The following is a 22,091-nucleotide window of genomic DNA, read 5'->3' as shown; positions in this document are numbered from 1 at the left end:
GGGTGTGGAGAGCACGAAAGGGTGGTTTTGGGGGGTAAAACAGCCCCAGGGAGACCCCAAAGATGTCCTAGTAACAAACAGAACACACAGTAAAAAAATAAACAAAAAAAAAGTCAAAACAAAACAAAACAACCCAAAGCCCCAGACCCAGGAGTGCTGATGGTAGCAGGTCTGCTCCTGACATTGTCTAACTGGAGCCAGAAGGTGTAGAGGGAATGTAAACAAGGTGATGCTGGCACCAAGGTGTGTGCGCGGCTGCCCCAGCAGGAAGCAGGCAGAGCACAGACACGGGAATGAAAACCGAAACGAGCCACGTTTTAGTAGCAACGTGTTCCTTTTTGGGAGGTATGATGTGAGAAGGAAAATCTCCGATCCCCACACACAGATTTCTTTAGTCTATACAGAGCTGTGTTTATTTCCAAGCCTGGCTCTGGGTTCTGAGCCCTCCCGTGAAAGGGGCAGGTGGAAGGGCAGGGGGCAACCAAAAACCTGCAGGGAGCGGGACAGGACTGCTCCACCCTCCTGCCCACCTCTGGCCAGGGCTTGCAGCTCTAGGTTAAGGGCCTTCTGAACCACTATTACAAGAACCATTACAGAGCACTGACAAAGATGGCGAATAACCCTGTGCAACTTTCCCTTTTGCCTTTCTTTTGAGCAAGGTTCAAATAATTCTGTTTAAACATCCAGTTCAGGGATTGAAGCTAAAGTCACCTCCATTAAAGAAACGTGAATTGAATTTTGCTTGCAGCCTGCTTCCCACTGTCATGTTTCTCCAGGGCCTGTCAGCTGTGTACAAGAAATAGTTTGAAGAGTGGATAAATTTTGCTTGGAAGTCAGTCTCTGCTATTTGGATTCTTAGAGTTGCAGGATCCATATCACACAATAACCATGATGCATGATCAAACTACAACACTCCATTGCATCATGTATTTCTGGTCACTTACATGATACAGATTCACAAGGTCTGACTAAGCAGAGGTCTCTCTCTAAGAGATGCTGAGCAGCTTTGCTTACCCAAGAGAAAAAAAGAAAAAGTCATACCCTGTATCTAAGACTCATAAGTCCAAAAAACAAAACCATTTATTTTCTTTTACAAAAATACGTATTTGCAGTCATGTAATAATATTTATCAGTTGTTACCAGCTTATATGGGTCCAAGAAACTACACAGTGCTCCAAGTTAAATTTAGTATAAGAATGGCCACTTATTAATTTCTAGATTAGAAATCATATTCATCATGGTGTGCAAAAGAAATTCCAAGTTAGAAAGTAATGCTAAAGTGAAGTAGTTTAAGTAACATAATAGATACATTAAACTTTTGGTCATGAGTAATTGTATACAAACCATAACAGTATTAAAATACACATCTTCATAAAAATACAATTGTGACACTATCTAAATAAGACATTTTTAGAAAGATGGTATGAAATATTTATCATACAAAAGCATTTTCTTATAGCAGGATTACAATGTCATGTTTTTAAAAGTTCTATCCAAGCACTTAAAAGCAGATTTTTTTGATAACCGTGATCCACTTGTTATACAAAAGTTTATGCTGTGCGTACACTATAGCATTAAGTTTATTCTACTTGAAATTGGTCAAAGTACAACACTGCATGTGGAGCAGCTGAGTTTTAATTACCACAGAACCTTGTTCAAGAAAAACATCATGTTCTTGTTGCTTAGTATGCAAGAGGAAATTATTCTTTATGCTCATCTGCTATATGCATATACCAAGAACAATTTCCTACTACAATCTTTTCTTGCCACAGTTTGACCTCTCCATAGGCTTTTGTCAGCTGAACCCAACATCATCTCCTCCCACCCTGTTAGCTCCTCAAAGACCCTACTGGTGTAAGTAAAAACAAAAATAATTAAAAAAATATATTTATAAAAATTTCAAACAGAAGCTATGATCTCCAACCGAAACAGATTGCGTATCAGCTAACTCTACTGAAGTCATTGATTTTAAATTCTGTTTTAGAACACTACTGCTTACTTCCTGTGATGAATACTGTTACTGTGATGAATACATTTACACTGGTGATCCACTTTAAATCCTGAATGTCAGCAGTTTAAAGCCACAAATTAGTATATATTTATTTAAGGCATGTGAATAAGAGCACCCTAATTAACTGACATTGAATAGAAAAGGCTTCTCTTCAGGAAGTTTCTGTCAGCTGCCTTCTGTTCTCTAATGATTCTCTAAATCAATATGGTCTTTGGAAAGAGGTTAAGAAGGTGAAAGGAAGAAAGTTAAGAACCAGTCTGATGATTTCAGCTGTCCCTGAAACAGTTTTGTAAACTGTTGATGGTTTACCAGTAAAATACCTCAAATACGATGCATACTGACCAAGTCACATATTATCCAATTTAAAAAAAAAAAAAGGCAGATACTACATCAACAGGACAGTACAGGATCAATATTGCTTACCCCTGAGTTAACAGGATTGGGTATAGCAGCACCAATTAGAAAATGTTCTGCAATGCCAGCACTGCACTGTGGTCCTATACTGTGGTATAATTTCAGATGCCCACAGATTTTTCTTTAAGAGCACTTATTTGAAACGTTATTAGACACAGGAATTCCTTTAGTTGCATTGGTACTTAAGTGGGGAAAAAACAGTGAAAATATTACAGTGGACTATACTACTAGTGTAGTCCGTTTGTAGTGTTAACGTACTATTTAGATATGTGTCCTGAACTTCGTAAGCCACTGTCTTCCACAACACTACATTCACCTTCCATTTTCTGCACACATACAAACACACACACACAAAAGGCCAGTAGAAATCACGTTGTGCCAGTTTTGAGCAAGATATCCTGCAAGTCATCTGGAAGTGCTAGTATAATATCACGGATGTGTGCCTGCAGCTTTTTCAGTGTGTCAGTTTTCACGGGAAGATGTTCTCTGTCAGCCTGCAACTGCAAAATGTACAATAAGAAATTACTTCTACCAAAAATGCCAGTTTACCTCAAGAGACACCAAAATAACATATTAGCAAATCTGGAAGATTAATTCCTCATTTGTCAACCGAATAGGGATTTGGACCTGCTGTTCTGGTGAGAAACCTGCCACAACAGGTTTCCTCAACATGCATACACCAGCATGAGCTAACACTGATCTGGACTTCCAGAAATGACAAGAGAGTTTGGTTTTCTGCTTCTGTAAGGATTCAGCCTTGCTCCCAATCAGTTCCAAGTGTTTTTAACTAGATCTCTGCAATGCTTCTAACATAGCTGGCTAACGTTGGGAAGCTGGCTTGCTTTCAGTCATGGCTGAACTGTTTGTTTATAGTAACTGGAATGACTGATTCCTTTAGCCACCTAGATTTTAAAGAGTATTCTTGCTGAAGTACTTGTGAACACAACTATATAATGCTTCTACCTGGTTTATCAAGACAAATTACAGCCATGTTTAATTCACATACTTACCAGTTTGTTCTTCAACTTTAAGACAAGATCCACCGCTTCTACTTCAGTATGCTTCTGACTCCAGAAAACCAAATTCTAACAGAATAAAAATTAAACATTGAAGTATTTATGGCAACATATATAATTTTCAAAAGTGGAATTAATTTACGCCTACTGTTCATAGTGGCTCTTCTCCTTTTCCTTATTTTTATGCTATTCACCTAACTTGCTTTACTCACATACTGTCTCTGAACTGCAAAATCTGCTTTATTTGCAGGTTCGCTCAGGACTTAACATAAAAGGAGACAAAGGCACAACCACAATATGAACAAATATAGGAAAAAAATCATGCCAAACAGGCTTAGTTTCAAAAATAGCATCTACAATGCAAAATGGCAGTGAGTATTTTCCAAGCAAGATTGGTCAGCATGATTATAGATTAAAATGGTGCCAAGCTGCACTTCTTGTTTCTAGGGCATTAAAGGAAATCTATCACATAGCTGATAACCAGCAAAATGTAGTTAAGTGAATTTCCTTATGCCAATTCTGTTCTCTTCTTCCTTTACTATTCACCTATTAAATACATTTTCTCATGTACAGAAAGATTTTAACTATTAGATCGAAAGAAAAAGCTAACAAGGAGCAGAAATTGTAATGAATTTGTGACATAAATCCTTCTCTTTGTAATAAATTAGTATGAAATATACTTGGATATATTCTAGGTGAGCTAACTGGCCTAGCTATTGCCCTGCAAACTATTAGGTTGCTCTACTTGAACAATCTGTTTCGATTCCCATAAAGTACTGTTTAGGAATTGACAAATCCAGGGATAAAAATCAATAGCTTATTTTAAATTAACTAGTGGATCTATCTATATCTATTTAATTTTAAAGCTGTGATGTACTTTTTGCTTTTCTTATTCCCTGTTTAGCTGTACAATCTCTTCTCTTTTTGTGATGCCTTTATTTCAGCATAATTTGTGTCAGAACAACTGGCTGATAGCTATCTCACCTGCTTATGTAAAGAATGGATCTTACAACATATGATTGTTACATACCAATAACAGATTTCACATCTCAGTTTCCAATTATTATTGATTAGTTGTAGTCATATTTCCTATCAGTAAATAATCAGTTGTCAACTTTCTATGGTATTCACTTAGTTTATACCTTCAAAGTTAAATAGTAGCTCAAAGTGTTTTATGTCAAATGAAACAGAGGGAAAAGAAGCTGAATGAAATAACATTGCCAAATAGGAGGAAAAAAAACACCTTTTTTGAGGAAAAATGTGAAATTCAAAATATATAAAAAGAAGAAAAAGATTAAAGATTTGTTTTATAAATGATGACAGTCATTTAAAAAAAGGAAGCTACCTATCATACTGTTTTCTTTTGTTATGTTAGTTCTAGCCTGTACTTGGTTAACAAATTCATGTTTTGTTACATGTACTTGACAAAGTTATCAACTTTATGTTCAACCAATGCAAACAGCAAAAGTAAAACTGACTTGAGGGAGATATTTTTTTATTATTACAAGTTGATAAATACAATTATGAGAACTCTTTTTTCTAACCTCATTACAGAGTGCTTCTAAATGAAGGGCCTCCAACTTCTGTGTCATTTCTTTCTGCCGGCTCCTAAACCAGCCATCAAAGTTCGGTGATTTCAAAAAATGCCTGTTAAAACACAAACAAAATAAAATTTGTATTTTAATTACAATCCTGATAACAGTTTTCTATGTCATCAACTGTAAAGTAGTTATGTTTGATGTTGAATAAGGATCAGGGCCCTTTCTCTGTTTAGTACAGTAGAACAGTAGCTTCTATTAATCCAAAAAAATATTGAGAAATCAACATAAATAAAAGTTGTCAGAGACAATAAACGTTAGACAAAAAAAAAAAGCAAGGCTGAATTTTAAATATCCTTATTTTTGTGTTTGATTGGAATCAGGTATGAAGTTCGGGGAAAAGTCCAGTTCTAACCTCCCAACAGATAATACTTGTTTACAGGGACAATTTCTATTAAAGTATATTTTCCAAAAGTCAGATTTATAAAGTCTTCCTCAAACCAATACTGATAATAAGCATGCTCAGGAAAAAAAAAAAAAGACTTTTTTTTGTTTAATGTTGATGAAAGAAATGACCTGTAAAGTCCTATCCAATCTCCTTTTAAACCCGAAGTGAGCTGTGGTCCTGCTTTTTCTAGCGTCTTCATGAATTCATCTTGGCTAAAATGCCTCAGTTGCGGTGGACTCTACAGAAAGACAAAAAAAAAAATCATTAGAATACTGTAACTGTCTTCTCCAATCACCCACCTCCAGCTCATGTCGATGGTATTTCCTTACCTTCCATGGTGATATACATTTTTGCAAAGGCATTAGACTTGCCACATAACGTTCCTATGGAAAGGGAAAAAAAAGGTTGCTTGCATAACCAGTATTTAAGATACACAGTCCACGTGTATATTTACTTATCACTTGTGACCACAGAGCGTTCTCTTCTAAGTAATGGTACAGGGTGGGGTCATACATATTTACCACATGAGAATATGAGAAGGAGCTTATCTAATCCCATTTTCATTTCTCAGCTACAGAACCTGACATCAGCAAGGTTCCAGAAGGCCGGAAGGGAAAGCAGGACAGCAAGCAAATAAATATGTGAAATATATATACCCTGAACTCCAGCCACTAGTTAATAGTTTCTCATCCTATGTTGGTAGCTCACAGGTGCCTTCATATCCTGGGTGAATGCCAAACACTAATCCCGTGTTGTATCAAGTATTTGGAAGGGGTTTTTTAACAGTCTCTTACACAAAGAAATACAGAACTACCCTACCAAATGCTGTATCAGCTGTGGGCCTCTCTGCAGTAGCAATGCTTGGCAAAGGCACTGGCAGCACTTCAGCTGGTTATCCCAAACATCAGCGGTAGAGACATTTCTTAGGAATGCCAATCCGAAGCTTAAGCTCTGACTACAGGGGGCAGCTCCACCTTGCCAGCTCACACAAGCACATCAATACAAACTGTTGCACATGGCCATACTTTTTTGATCTATAAACACAATCAGCTTTGATAACATTATGAAAACAGAAATTGGATGCCAGTCATGGCATGCTCTAAAACGATGAAAAGTTCAGCTCATTCACTGAGTGTTTAGGGAGCTCAGAAAGGGATCATCAGTACGTACAGTCCAATGCCTTAGGTACCACTTTCCTGTTTTTAAACACTTGCCCAGAGAAATGACTCAACCTCACACAGAACTGTCTGTGAACGTCCTAACTCCAACTGCTAGGTAAGAGCACATTAGAACACATTTACATCATCCCAATGACTAGAGCAAATCTCAGTTTCAGTGCTAGTCAAAGTCTCCAAGCTGTCAGCCTGCATGGATTCAGCAACCTAACCTTAATATTCATCTGTTAGCATAAAGGTTTGTCACTAGTCTGCAACCACTAGAACTGGATTTCAATTTACAGGGCAGGTAAGTTTTTACTATTAGAGTAGACAAATTTTCCTACTTTTAAGTTTCTTTCAGCCAATTCTCATCTCAGTCAGGAATTAAAAACAATATGGTGAACATTTAGCATTCCAACAAACCCTGCTTACTGGCTAGAGATCAGGCAAAATTTGCCCCCTCAGCTTACTCTTAGAGATTTGAACAGGTGAAGTAACACGTTTAGAGAGCTTATCAGCAGGCATCTGCCACTTGCTGAAGAGTGGGATACTGTAAAATAAATTATTCTGATTCACTGAAAAACGTAATTTGTATGACACCCTATTAGATGAAAAGTAGGCCTATTTTAATGTAAGTCAGTCTCTGTTTTGTAAAATTTTAACAGCATCTTGTAGAGTCATCTGAACACGCAGAGTTTGCTGGAAATTGGTTTTATTGCACCCAAAACCAGAAAAAATAGAACTTGATAAAGCAAACTCTTGTGAGAATCATTCCTTTACAGGTTGAGCTGGCTGATCTGTCATGCATTAGTAGAGAGATTACCCCCAGCTATCATAACACATTACTACAAGAATCAACAATTTTAGAGCTCTTCTCATCACCAAGTACTTTCCAACTCTACTTTTTAAAAACTGCCATTTCTCAACACCCCTTTATTTATATGCACATACAGAAAAAGAAAAACCTCCAACAAAAAAAAGTTCAAACAGAAAAGGGGTGGGGGTGTCAATTACAAGTGTCAAGGAAGGATTAAACAAACTTCCTTCTTAACCCATGTTAAAATATATGCAGTTATACTTAGCATTTTCACATGCTTGCTTGTGATGTACTGTGTATCATTTATGCAACCAACTTACACAATGAAGCATTCATTTTTTGAAATCTGAACCTGCTGTCTAGGAATATAAACGTTTCCTTCTCTGACATTAAGCTCCCGCATCGTTTTTATGCTAATTACCACATTAATAAATGTAACACTACCATATTTCAGAAAAGTCAAGACATAGCCTAATGTTAAATTTCTGCAGCTCAAATATTATTCATAGAATCACAGAATGGTTGAGGCTTCTCTTCCCTATGCTACTATGCTAAACAGCCCCAACTGTCTTAGCCTTTCCTGGTGTGCCCCAGTTCCTCAGTCAATCACCTTACTGGCCCTTTGCTGGACTCTCTGCAGAAGTTCCACAGGACTCTTGTATTGAGGAGCCCAGATACGATACTGTAGGTGTGGCTCCACCAGTGCTGACTAAAAGGGAAGGTTCACCCCCTTGGATCTGCTGAGAACAGCCCTCCTCTTGCAGCCCAGGATACCACTGTTTCTCTTTGCTACAAGGGCACACTGCTGACTCAGGGTTCACTCCGTGTTCACCAGCACCCCCTTAACCTTTTCTGCAGATCTGCCTCCCACCTGGCCAGGCCCCATAGGGAATGCTGCATAGGGTTATTCCTCTCCAGGTACAGGACTTTGCATTTCTCTTTGCTGAACTGCATGAGGTTCCTGTCAGCTCATTTCTCCATCCTGCTGAGGACCCTGAGTGGCAGTACGTCCCTCCAGAGTATCAGCCACTCTTCCCAGAGTTGTGTTACCTGCAAACTTGCTGAGGGTAAAAGCTGCCCCATCATCTAAGTCATTAATGAAGATATTGAACAGTACTGGACCCAGTATTCACCCCTGGGGTACACTGTCACCAAAAAAAAAACCTTCCTTGTTAGACTTTTTTGTATATGCAATAAAACTTACTAGTGGAATAATGAAACTTTCTGTCAATTCCAAAAAGTACCTCCGAAGAATCACACTCTGTGCTTCTGTAGGACGTTTCTGTTGCACACCCTTAAAAAAAGAAATCAGAGTAATTCTGATATGTAAGTAGGGCTTACAGAGTATTTGTTCTACTATTGCTGTACTCATTTGCCATAAGCTTACACATTGCACCCCCTTCTCCTGAACCATGAAAGGAAAGCAATAAGATCGAGTTCTTTCTGCACATTCAAGCCTTAAATAGCTAATTTTTTAGTTAGTAAGCTCTGATTCTTGAACATGTCATGGATGAAATTTCGAGACTAAAGAGACACCAGGAGGATGGCAGAAGTTGGAAAAAACAAAATAGATAAACTGAGCGCTCATTTCAATTATCTAAAACATTAAGCTAGCTTTGTGAATTTTACCATTCATGTTGTTATAGAAACATATATAAGAAGGCCTTTCTTCTACAGTGAGAATTTCAAAGTATCTATTCAGTTATGAATCAGGGCAAAGGAATCAGAATGCTGTTTCATTTTAGCTATGTAGACAGAGCTCAACCCTAAATGAGAACGTTGTAAGACAGCATACAATAGTGTTTCCATTAAGAGACTTACAGTATTACCTTTTGTAACTGTTTAACAATTTCTTCATCTTTGTTCAAGTATGGCTTATAAGAGGTATAAACACCTAAAGAAAAAAAGCAGTAGCATATAGCCAAAGGAAAAATGGTTTGTTTGTTTGTTTTAAACTAAAAATACTGGTAATTTAACTCTGAAGCAACTTGATTACCGGGTTTGGAGTCCAAAGTTTTTAGGTTCTTCAGTTTTTTCACTTTCACCTGCTTTGGAACATCACCTGCCAAAACATTCAAAACCACCTTACTAGAAATCTCCATTCCTGTTGCTAGGTATTAGTATGCTATATGTTGCAACGATTTTTTGAAAATTTATAATATTTATAATAATATAATAATTTACAATGATGTTATAAAATTTTAATAAATTATCAAGTATTTGTAATATTTATAATATTATCTAAGATGTTACCTATTCTAAGAGGTATCAGAAACATTAACAAGCATCCAAGTAAATATACAGAAACATCTAGTAAGAACATTAACAACATCACACAGGCTTTTAATTTATATAAAGGTTCTCTGTTGAAATAAAAACTAAAAAATTAAAAAAACAAACAATGACAACCTTCTGAACCAAAGTAGCCAAAGAAAATATTGACTGTTGAGCAATGAATGTTTATTTCATTCACTTCAAACTTTATTCCATCTTCCTTTATTTCTTAGGGTAAACACTTTCAGGAACAAATCATTAGTACCTTAGCCAAAATCAAAGTCATTAGATATATATGAAACTAAATAGTAGTCACAGACTATGTGTTATAACAAAATCCATTTAAGTCACTGTTTCAAAGTAAATGTTTTTTCTTTGTTTGTTTTGTTTTGCTTCTAGTCAAATATATTCTTGTCCAGCCCTAAGACCCTAAATCCTGTTAACAATCTTGCAGCCTTGGTAGAATTTTCCTCTTATATCTCGTTGTATAATAGTATAAATTATTACTGAAACTGCAGAGTGGGGAGAAAAGGAAAAAATAAAAATAAATCACAAGCCCTCTCTTTGTACGAAAATAAATGAAGTTCAAAATTCTAACGGCAGGTCAGACAAATACATCTCCAGAACTTCCCAAATAAGCATTTTACACAGTTCCTCTGGAACTTTAAAACTTCACACTTGAAATTGTGTATCCAATTTGAAAGCAACCTAGTACATGGCCTTTCAGATCGATAGTCTAAGGAAGAATCTATTTTTCAGATCTTAGCTACACAGTTTCATCCTCCTCCTTACGAAACAAGTATTCTGAAGCACGGACGGGGTAGTATTTTGAAGCAAAGCAAAAACTTCCATGACTATAAAAAATTATAAAATCTGATTATAAAAAAAATCTTCCATGATTACATTGAACACAGTAATCTTTAATTACTTTGGTACATGCAGAAATGCAAGGTAACTTGTTTTTACAAATGTTATGGTATATTACCCTAATTGGATATTTACACAGTCCTACTTTCAGAACAGAGAACCTGTCACAGCAAACAACTACAATCAGGAATTTCCTATCATAAATGCAGCACTGCAGGATTTTATTACAGACCAGCCATACATATGTTATCAAATATTACATTAAAATTAAGGAAGTTGTCCACCTTGAACAAATAATAATTACTGAAATGTTAGAAGATTAGAATTATGTTATTAACTTAGCTTTTTTAAAGGATCTTACTTTCCATGCACTTGCTGTAACTGATCTATTATATTCTGCTAATCCTAAAATTAGTATCAGGATCGATGTTTCTCCATTAATACCTTTTTGGTAGAATACAGAACCAGGATTGTGTGAAAGTTTAGAGAAAACATGATTACTGATGAATATTGCCACCTTTTGCATTAAATATACTAGATTGGGCAATACAAGACATACAGTACTGGAGAGCCTAATTCCACTTGACAGATTTTTATTTTTTGACAGGTATTTGGTTAGTTGGTGGTTTGTTTGTTTGTTTTTTTGACAGGTATTTGGTTAGTAGTAAACTAAATTCATTAAACTAAACTAAATTACATGTTTGTTTATAAATCAGTACACAGTTAGATCTTGTCACACAGGATTGTAGAGGATCTTTATACTTTACCTGGAAGTTTAATATCTCCAATCCGAATAATGTGGGGCCAGTGCTGGAGTGTTTTAGCAAAAAAAGGATTCGTCACCCCTAGAATGACAGATGGTCTAGAAAAACAATGACAATGTTTAAAATATGACAGCAAGAGCACATGTCTTAATCAATACAAGAGGTCAACTACAATTCTTAACTTGAAATTATTCTGGTTTTGTATTTAAGAGTTAAATTTTAAGCTGCAGGTAAGACAACATGTTTAAAGATTCTAAGTTTTAGAAAACAGCTGGACAGATGTCTCAAAGTCTGAACAGCAGCAGAGAATAAAAGTGCCATACCTTCCACTTGACGCTCTTAGCTATTTCCTGCCCACTTACAATGATGAGAACAGGATTATCTAACATTATTGCGGGCTTTGTTTGCTTTAAATGAGCAGAAATTTAACCCTATATTTGAAAAGCTAATTGCTATGTTTCAAAGTTTCATTATGACAGACTCTCAGTACTTGAACATTGATGTCCAATGCAACTGCTGTTTGTTCAAAACTTCTTAGCTGAGCTACCGCTCAGAGGACAAGATTAAAGAAAAAGACACTTGCTGTTCTACTTCCTTTCCAACACTTCAGAGTCCTTTGTTAAAAAGCAATTATTAGGTTATTAAGTACATGAACATTGTAAACTTGGGTACAAAGCTGTTAAACTGCCAGATTTTCCTTTCTACTCTGTGCATAGAAACTGGCTTTGAGGACGCATACAAGCAGAAAAAGAGGCAGCAAGCACAGGGCTGCAGAATTTGGGACTCATATCATGATTACATCATGTTAGTCCTATATTTTTCTATATAGTGGCTGCCATCTGTTTTATAGCCAAATGTTAGCTAAGGACAGAGTACAACTGCAAACCTCGCTGGAACTGCTATACTAAAAATAGTTTATCATTACTTCTTCAGATTGGTTTTAAGAATCTCATGTTTTTAACATGATGACAAGCGGGTATAAATTTTTATGCTAATCTACAACTATTTTTGACTTACATTCCTGCTTCCACTTACTAATTATAACAATATATATTTTTTTAAACTCAGGCATGAAGAGAGAACAAAAATCTGAACACAGCTTTGTAGCTTGGTATAATGCCTAAGCTATGGAAACAGCAACTTTCATCTCCCAGCCTCATTACACCATAGAATGAGCAGTGCGTAATCACATCAGTATCTCTGAAGTCTTTGCTTGCTTTTCACTGACTCAAGTTTCACCAGTAAATCACTTCTTCCCAGTCCTACCGCTCTTCAAGCATGTTCACCTGGAAACATTTCATTCCACATACTGATTACATATTTACACCACTCTTGTGAATTCAGTTTCATTATTTTTGGTGTTTCTATAATCCTGATAAAGTCATGTTTGTTGTTGATTTAAATTCAGTGGGATTTGCAGATATTGCTCATGATTTTTCCCTGTTATCATAGATTTACATTTTCTCTTCCAAAACAATACAAAGTGTCCATAAAAATGTTTTAACACATTCTTCCATTGCACTCTAAAAAAGATCAATTTGCAATGACTTCTATCTTATTCTTATCATCATGAGAAAATCAACAAACAGTAAATAGTCTCAAAAGATCACAACCCTAGGGATGGGTAAGTCTAGCCTAGCCTAACGTAACATAACAATTATTTCATGCCTGTTGTGTGGGAACTAAAAAGCAGCTTTCACACATAGTTGATTTGTACCAATGTACACAAACTGACATTCTTTTACTAGCTGGAGGAAAACAGCAAGGTTTAAAGTAAGGCTTTCCTTCACACAGAGAAGTTTCTCTGGGTTAAGGTAAATTGGTAGAAAATCATGAGGAATGTTGTTTTATTGCTACGTATAACACAATAGCAAGATTTTGTGGTAAGCTACTTGGTCTCTTTTAGAAGCATACTTAATAGAACCAATTCTGATTTTGTATCACTAAAGTAACATTTGAAAAAGCGTAAGTCAAAACAAAGAGAAAAAAAAACACTCCTTGCTCCCCTCTCCCTAAAGAGAATAAAAATACACAGAATCTGCATCATCTGCATTCTTCCCCTTCTTAGAGCCACTGCTTTAAACACCTATTTCTAGCCTTGCCATTTTTCTGTAAGAAAGCCAGAGAAATTCTAAGGTACTGAACAACCTTTATATTTTGCTACAGATGAGTAAAACGTGGGTGACTAAAGTTTAGTTAAATTCTTCTTGAAATTATTTTTAGAAATTAAATTACATACTGTATAACCACGCCCCTGGAATACAACTGGAAGCACAATGCCTATGTTTAGATGTTTTTCCACTGGCAATACTTTTTTGAGAGGAAAAACACAGTAAAAAACAAACAAATTAAAAACCCAACACAACTGCCACTGCCTGTTGAGGAACTAGAAAAAATTGTTTAGAAAACGTAAGTGAATCTAACACACATACTCCATTTACCAAATCAAGCTGCATTTAAATAGCATAAGAAATACCGTAGGTGTATGCTCTTAAAATAAAAGCAGAATATATTAATCTTTTTTTAAAAAGAAGCAGACGTCCTTAGAGCAGTTTTAAAAAACTGTTTTGTACAGGATTTGAGACTCATGCTCTTAGAAAAGGATCTTAACTTCTGAAGTATTTGCAATGTTCTTCTAGCAAATTTAGTGAAGAGATGCTTTTGAAAGGACAGTCTCACCTAGGACACCAAATGAATTAACTTTGCAAAACAGACGTACAGATGTTGAATTCTAGATGTGTGTTCAATTATTGCTTAAAATTAGTATAAAACAATTTCCAAAGGAGCTATTCCAGAGCTGACATTGCATAGGCAAAGTGTTACTGAAAAGCCGAACTTAATCTTGCTTTCAGATTTCCACTTCTATTTATGCTGTGCACAAGAGTCCTATGAAGCTCAAATTATGGCATTGTTGAGTAACTTCTTTATCCTAACTGCAGTGACAATTTAAAATGTCTCATTATTGTATTCCATAAGATAAATCTTAAAATCAGAATAGTTGAGTAGTATCTTAACACAGGTTTATGCTTACAAGTGACTTTAAGCAACACCTTCACAGCAAAGTTTGGTTTACTTACGGGGCTTGTGTGCGAGTTGTATATTCTTTGAATTCACTGTCGTGTATGGTAAAGTACGGCCTGAAATCACTGCAGTACTTTAATGGTGAAATACAACTGCAAGGTAGAAAGAGTAGAAGTTTGTTGTATGTATACAATAAAAATTTAATGAAAGAAAAAGCTAATCTAAAATTTGTAAGGCTTTGTTATATTCAGATAACTCCAATTGCAATCAGCTGCAAGCAACAATGGCCCACTTATTCATCAGTTTGGCAGCTCCATTGCATTTACCTCACAAGTGCCAACACGGTTTCTGAAGATTCTGATGGTGATGGTGCCATCACGACAAGTGGTTCTCCTAGCAGTACTAGTTCCCAAAGCATCTGGATGTGAAAGAACACTGGACAGAAACACCTAAAAACAGATTGAGAGATTTTAATACATTTAACATAACCAGAAGGAATGCGTATCTGGTTATTAACTGTATAAAAAAGGTTTCCAGGAGAATTTGAGTCATTTGAAAAATATAAAATATTATTGTAAAAGGGAACATTTAATGAACTTGCTTATTTATTGCAATTTCATGTTGTCTGAATTCTTTTTTAGACAGTTTTATGGAAAAAGAGTATTAAAAATAATACTGGTAAACAATAGCTTGTGACCTGTTAACTACGTGTTATGGAACCCTCAAACTTTGACTTGTGGGAAATTCACAGTTAGGAACAAATCAGTCCAAATTCCTACCTGAAAAGGTCTACTTCATGAACAGTGGGTAAGGCCATAGAGATCTGAGCATTTGCCTAAAAGACATCACAATACTAGCTTTTTAGTCATCACAGGTATTAAAACACTTTGCCTTAAGGGTTTATATATAGTAGATGCTATATACCTTATGTACCACTACTGTACTACTGAGGTTGTAGTGCATTGTCTCCCCAAGTAACTTTTTTTTTTTTTTTATGATAAAAGCAAGATTTTCCTAGCATACACACACTCACCCACCCACCCCCTTATGCGACTGTCAGACTGAAAATTATAAAAAACGCTAAAGCTGTTTCAAACAAGAGCTGTGCTGCATATGAAGGCAAGGACAGATTTATTTTATAACCAGCTTCTATGGGACAAGATTTTTGATGTGATTTTTGTCCTCCAAAAAATAGTTTTGTATAGTTTCACTCTTTAAAAGGATGCTTAAGTTAAGTAACTTTGTTAGCCAACCGTCCTTTTCCAGCAGCAGGACAACTCGTGTCATCTCCTGACGTGCCCAGGGTAACAGGATTAAAATACTTTTATATGAAGAATCCAACACTAGACTCTTTTATTCAAAATTTCAAAGACTGGATTTCATTATTATCAAAATATGTAAGGATTTGCTATCACTCTTTTATGAACAAGTTTAAAGAGAAAGAATGAAGGCAACTATTTAGCTTTGTCTTATGGTTATACACAACAGCTGTATCTAATCTCTACCTGGTGCATGTTCTGTACTATTTGGGTTGTTCCAGGCTTGTCACGATATGTTGGAATCCGCAGCTAAGAAAGAAAGACAAATAATTTCTCCTTGAATCAAATCTGGCATTGACCTAAAATAATCACTTACAGATAAATTGCGACATTTAAACAGTACTGTGCTTAACTTACTCTCCAGAATATTCACATAACAATGAATATGTAGCTTAAGACTACAGACAATTATTACAGGAATTTCAATCAATTACAGGAATTGATATGCAATGCTATGTAGCACTATATTACAATTTGAATATTAGAATATGAAAATTATACTTACAATAAATTCTTACAATAAATTCAAACCAACCAGAAGCATTCAAATGCTCAAGAGAACAATCTAAAACAAGGTTATTGGGTTTGCTAGAAGGGGGGGGGGGGGGGGGGGGGGGGAAAACAACACAAACTGCCAAAACATCAGACTCCTTTGTGGGTATAGCACAAAACCCAAATACAGTGAATAACAAATATCTTTTTCTGTCCTCGCAGTCCACATCTGTCAGTCTTGTAGTATTACAAATTCAAATCATACTGAAAGCTGGTGTGCACAAATACATGTAATTTATACACAACTATTAAGCTCACTGCCCTAGCAGTGTAAAAAACAAACAAACCAAAATATGGGGACAATACCCAATACGCAAACAAGACATGCATATGTGACATTCCATTATCATGCAGTCCAGAACACTTCCATATTAGATTTGTGCCTACAAAATAGCTTCAGAAACTTCTCCTTTCTCTCCCAGGTAAGGCAAATGTGTCTGGCCATAAGCTTGAAACTATCAGCTAAGAATGTACTTCTGCCTGTAACCTCTGGATCCATCAACTCCATTTAATTGCATTTCAGATAAAGATACTGTGGCTCCCAGAGGCACAATTCTTGGCCACCTACAGTTCTCCAGTTCTCCACGCACTAGATCCAACTTCCTTAATAGATTTATTCAGACATATTTCAGTTTCATTGAGAATTATCAACAGGCCAAGAAATTAATTTCTGGTGCATGGGCCAAAACAGATTTTTGTTTGTAAAACTTCAATAACAAGAACGTTTTCCATCAATACATTTAATTTGGTTGACTGGAATTTAATTACCAGTATTTTCAAGTGTTACTTAATATCTGACAAATATAATTAGCATTAAAGCCTCCTGCATATTCCAGAAGGTTAATATAGAGACTGCAATTAATAGTTGTCTTGAAATATCTCTTTTTAATATCCACAAAAAGCAAATGTTAACCTACGCACCAGAAAAAATAAAAAATGACCCCCTCAATCAAGGAACCTAATGAAGACCTCCTCAGCTTTTACTCAGAGTGGAATATAAGTCTATTCTTGTTCTGGATGAAGTATGAAAGTATGAGACACTGAAAATAAGGCAGAATACAGTGAGTACATGCTCAGCAAATGGAGAGGAAAACACCCACAGAGAAAAGAGGTGCTGGAATACTTACCTTCATTATAATACCCATGATAGGCAAATGTAGTATCTCCCCTGGAATTGGTGGTGGCCAGCGATCAACATCACTACAGACTTAAAGGAAAAAAAGTATAAAGCATAACACACACACATACAGCTAGTATGGATATGCATTAACTCACGGTATTGTAGTCACCTTTGTGCAAACTGAATTTTTAAGTTAGTGCTAATACCCCACAGTATTATCTTTTCTTCACTCCATACTCTAAGGAAGTTTTACAGCTATGTTGACTTTCTTAATATACTATTCCATCAGAACTACAAAGTCTTTCATTTCAAGAAAATAGTATTATCTTGTCTTCCATTTTTATAACAGATTTGTAATTCATTGAAGAAATATTATGAGAAAGCATGAAAGTACATTATTAAAAAACTAAACATTACATAAACATTTAAACAAATCAGCTACTGTAGAACAGAGACACAAGTAATTAAGGGAAAAAAAGTCCTAAGAGATATTAAAAGTTTGCCTACAAAGTTTTCCAGCATTTTGTTGTAAACAATTGCAAGTATCATTACTAATTCTAGTAGTAATTTTGTTTTAGAACTTCTTTTGTTCATAATACAACCTGTCAAAAGTCTGCTTATATACAGGTAATTCTTTTAGCAAGAACAGTTTCCATAAATCGCTGCTCAGTGCAAGTACATAGACTCAGATTTTGTATGGGACAGGTTGATGCACCTGTTATCAGTGCTGCCTTGCTGCTTCTTGTACTTTGTTAAAACAGCCCCCTCTGCCAATGCAAGATGACATTTGTACAGTTGCTTAACAAAAGTTGTCAGAATGCCTAAAAGGACTCGATTTGTCAAGAGTACACATTAAAGGTTGCCATTGGCTGCCTGTACTGAACAGCTAGTTCTGAAATTTATGACAAAATCTTAAATATTTTTCAGTGGGGATCAACTCTCCCACAAAGGATCCCAAACCAGATTAGTTCTGTTCAATGATCTAGACAGAAATCAAGCCAGTTTGCTGAAGTTTTAGCCCTCTACCCTGCAAAAACACAAATGCACAAACTCAACTGTGACAGTTTGTTATTTTTTCCAAAACAGGTATGTGATATTGTAGGAGCACTTCCAGAACTATATAATAGTAGCACTACCTGCTTCCAGGAAAGCTTCACTTTTTTCAAAATATTCTGGTGCTATTTGCTTAAGCACAGTGCGAAAGAGATGGACATACGGCAGCTTGCTGATGAGGACCAGCGACTGGAATAGAGTTGCAAAACAAAAACACAACTTCAAGTTAATCACTTGTATTGCAGTTCTACTGATTATCCTCAGAGAACACCAAGTGTGACTTTTCCCACACACATACAAGCTAACCACACATTTTACCACAGGCCATTGAGAAAGAACTCCCCAAATTTCCCAACTTTTTGTTTTAACATAAAATAGTTTTCTTCCAAACAGTGCTGCTGGAACATAAAGCTGACGTAAAATTAAATCAGTTTACTACAAATCACCAAAGAATTTAGTTAAGAGAGCAAGATATTCTTCCTGCTTCTCTAAGGTCACTGAAAAATAATTAACTTTGACATTTGTATTTTCCTAGGATAATTGAAATTACCTTCTGGAAATAGCCTCTTTTTAATGATTTGTCTCGAACTTGTCTGAAATATACATAGCCATAGTAATATGCTGGATCTTTCTGCAAAAGAACCAAAATAATTAAATATATCAACCTGAGAATGTCTGTCTTTTGGAAGGATTCTATATGTATTTTAGAAGTTTATTTACCTGCAAGCTCCTAAGTTGATTAGATACAAAAAGAGTACTCTGCATTAAAATATTTTCAATTACTTCAAAGAGAAAGCACCAGTGTGTGGAAATAGTTGTGCTTTCTGGCTTTACTATTTTCATATCTACATTCTCTTGAAATACCACGAAAGCAAAAATAGAATTAATTCCCTGAGAAATCAACACTCAAATTTCACAAAGATGCACTAAAAATATTTTAGCAGTTAAAAAATTTGAAGAAATCCCAACTTGAGAAGATAAATACTAGTCTTTTAACGTATAAGTGTTATAAAATATGCTTGGAATATTAAGGAAGCATGCTCTCACATTTCAACAGTAAAACATCAGCTTCATACATGCAGGAATTCAACTGTTTGCCGCATAAACAGATTCAATTTGAATCTGAGAGTCAAACTCCCACTAGCATAGTTAAAATACCAAGAATGACTTTTTGGTCACTACCTCTTTTAGATAACTCCTCCATCTTCAAGAACGTGAAGGGAGGAAATAGAGAGAGACCTCTCAACTTTGTGGGGTTTTGCTTGTTTTTGTCTTGTTTGTTAACATTATAAAGTACTTCAGATTCCCTATTAGGTAAGGGTTCCTGCAATCTGATATCCACGTTTCCAGTCAGTAACAAAATAGCTCTGGTCATCAGTTTGACATTTTGCAGTCCAAAATGCATTATTAGTTACTTATTATGATAATGACATACTGAAAAAAAAAAATCTGCTCAGCTTTATCTTTCAGGACATCTAGTTCAGTTTTTGTTTTTCAAGCATTAATCTAAGTGTTAAGACCTATTAATTAACATTATCCAGAAGAAATTAACATCATTACTATTATTTTTAATTTCCAACCTTTAAGTAAACTGGTAGATCTCTATCCAATTGGTCCAGAAAACAACACAATGAAACTTTCCTTCCAGGAGACCGTCGAAATCTAAAACAAAACTGCGTATCCCCAAGACAACCTACACAGGGGGAAGAAATAAACAACAAATGACAGTATTTTGGATTTGCTTAAATATTAGGACTTGTCCACAGAAAGAGGTAAAATAGGTCTGGTTCAATTATTTTGCACTGCTAATATGCCCATTCACATGTATTTATAAATATATAAATTTGGGGTGAATGATTTGGTACCTGTGGCAGCAATAAATATCTTTTCTTCAACAAGGGAAAGTAAAGTCATTCTACCTCACAGTGAGTTTATTAGCTGTAAAGACTTAAGACCATAATGTCCCTGAAGAGCTCCACTAACAGCTGTCCTCCTTCTGTTATTACCTTATTTTATTGGTCTGGCTGTACACTTCTCATCTTGACCAAATTTCTTTTCTCTGTTCAATGACAGTATTTAGCCTTTTTTTGATACCAAGCTGGGCCAAGTTAATAGAGTTGCACTGTAAGAGCAAGCCCAGGACTACTATTAGTAAGGGTTGCAAAATGAACAAAACTGAACAAAACTGAGTGAAATTCAGACATATTTATGTTTTGACAGTGTGTTCAGAATAATACATTTATTTAAACACAAATATTTGCTACTAACACAAAGTCACATCAGAATTCCAGGAAAGGACAAAAACAGACTGTCCCATAATAACCCAAAAAGAGTAGTTTCCCTTTATTTCTATTGAAATAAATTTCTGAAAGGAAAATCTTATTAAGTATGTTGACTATTTGCAGTCTGAAAATAAATTTTGGCCAACTTCATACCAGACATCAAAGAAAGACATCTCCAGGGAGAACATGAGAACTATAGTATCAGAACTTGTAGCACTGATGCCCTCGTGACTATGTTCTTGCCGTTAAAAACATTGCATTTGAAACAGAGGACGCTCCAAAAAAATACCTGATGTTCAAGTAGAAGCTAGATAAGCAGAGCAGACTGCTGTTTGGCTAGAATCTTAAGAACACGCAAGCACATTGCGCATTGCGGCAAACCTGTTAGAAAAATTGCCCCTTTGGAATGCAGTGTTATTAACATGAAAACAATAAATTGAAAAACAACCTCTCAAGCATTGCCAAGCCGTGGTAAGCAGACTATTTTTACTCTAACAACGGAAACCTTCATGTAAGTGACTATAAAAAAGATCTATTGCTGAACCTATAGCTATTGTTATTGCAGCATGTTTCCAGATGGTAAAGGACATTCAGCATGGGGAAGCAAGTGTAACTTCTTCATTAGAGTTTTGCTCTTACAGCTGTTAGACAACATTTGTCAAGCTCTACAGGAAAAGAAAAATCAGGAAGTGACCACTGATAATCTGGATTCTTAACTGCTGTCCTTATACTAACCAGTGCTAATTGACTGAACAGTGCGGCAAAGCTCCACGCTCCAGCTAACTCTGCTTCAGACTAACAAGCTCAATTTCATTTTTATTATTTTTTTTTTATTATTTCTCCATCAGCCACATGCTTACTGCTACAGCAACCACAGGTAGCCCAAATCCTCAGCCAAATTCATGTGCTTGTGCAACTGGCAGCATGGATTAATAATGGCACGGTCAGAGCATCCAGGCTTGAGGCTCAGAATCCCTTGAAGCTGCAGTGGGAAACCACAATGCACCAAGACAAAGCCAAAAACACCACAACACTGTACTCCAGATGCCAGCCAATTCAAACAGGTAGCTGAAACAAGTGCTTAAAACATGGACCTAATCATCACAATAAAAATACTGTATATGCCAATAACAAAGCACTACGATGTTACTCCATGTTTTCAGTTAGTTCCCTTCATTATGAGCAAAACCAGCTATTATAAAAAAAACTACCACAGAGGACATAAAAACAAATTACCCTTTATCATTAACATCCTGGAGAATTCATCATATTGTGAATGATATTTAAGAAGTTCTTTATGTACATAGAATTCAAAAAGAATGGTAAATGACTGTTCTTTTCTTTACTACCCATGCAGAAGAATCAAATATACTGTTTTAAAAATAACAGAATCACATAACTTCACATAAAAACACAAGTGTTATGACCTAGCACCTGA

General features: G+C 35.7%; 1 protein-coding gene across 3 annotated transcripts in view; it reads right to left on the bottom strand.

Moving 5' to 3' along the window:
• Positions 1 to 1,062: 1,062 nt before the first annotated feature.
• DENND6A (DENN domain containing 6A) overlaps positions 1,063 to 22,091 on the bottom strand; it is a 33,365-nt gene continuing 12,336 nt past the window's right edge. For all 3 annotated transcript variants that reach the window (XM_068694946.1, XM_068694947.1, XM_068694944.1), the window contains 17 exons: positions 19,952 to 20,064; positions 18,922 to 19,002; positions 18,455 to 18,560; positions 17,326 to 17,405; positions 15,833 to 15,895; positions 15,107 to 15,162; positions 14,654 to 14,776; positions 14,384 to 14,479; positions 11,310 to 11,404; positions 9,398 to 9,463; positions 9,231 to 9,295; positions 8,606 to 8,695; positions 5,757 to 5,810; positions 5,556 to 5,665; positions 4,986 to 5,088; positions 3,436 to 3,510; positions 1,063 to 2,925 (listed from right to left, as the gene is read on the bottom strand). In XM_068694946.1, coding sequence (XP_068551047.1) covers positions 2,794 to 2,925; positions 3,436 to 3,510; positions 4,986 to 5,088; positions 5,556 to 5,665; positions 5,757 to 5,810; positions 8,606 to 8,695; positions 9,231 to 9,295; positions 9,398 to 9,463; positions 11,310 to 11,404; positions 14,384 to 14,479; positions 14,654 to 14,776; positions 15,107 to 15,162; positions 15,833 to 15,895; positions 17,326 to 17,405; positions 18,455 to 18,560; positions 18,922 to 19,002; positions 19,952 to 20,064 — 1,508 coding nt within the window. In that variant the 3' untranslated portion in view covers positions 1,063 to 2,793. The remainder of the gene's footprint in view (positions 2,926 to 3,435; positions 3,511 to 4,985; positions 5,089 to 5,555; positions 5,666 to 5,756; positions 5,811 to 8,605; positions 8,696 to 9,230; positions 9,296 to 9,397; positions 9,464 to 11,309; positions 11,405 to 14,383; positions 14,480 to 14,653; positions 14,777 to 15,106; positions 15,163 to 15,832; positions 15,896 to 17,325; positions 17,406 to 18,454; positions 18,561 to 18,921; positions 19,003 to 19,951; positions 20,065 to 22,091) is intronic.

The sequence above is a fragment of the Anas acuta genome, chromosome 11 (genome assembly GCF_963932015.1).
Source record: "Anas acuta chromosome 11, bAnaAcu1.1, whole genome shotgun sequence".
In the NCBI taxonomy this organism is placed as follows: Eukaryota; Metazoa; Chordata; class Aves; order Anseriformes; family Anatidae; genus Anas; species Anas acuta.
Note: the sequence above shows the minus strand (reverse complement) of the source record. Positions and strands in the feature narration are given on the sequence as shown.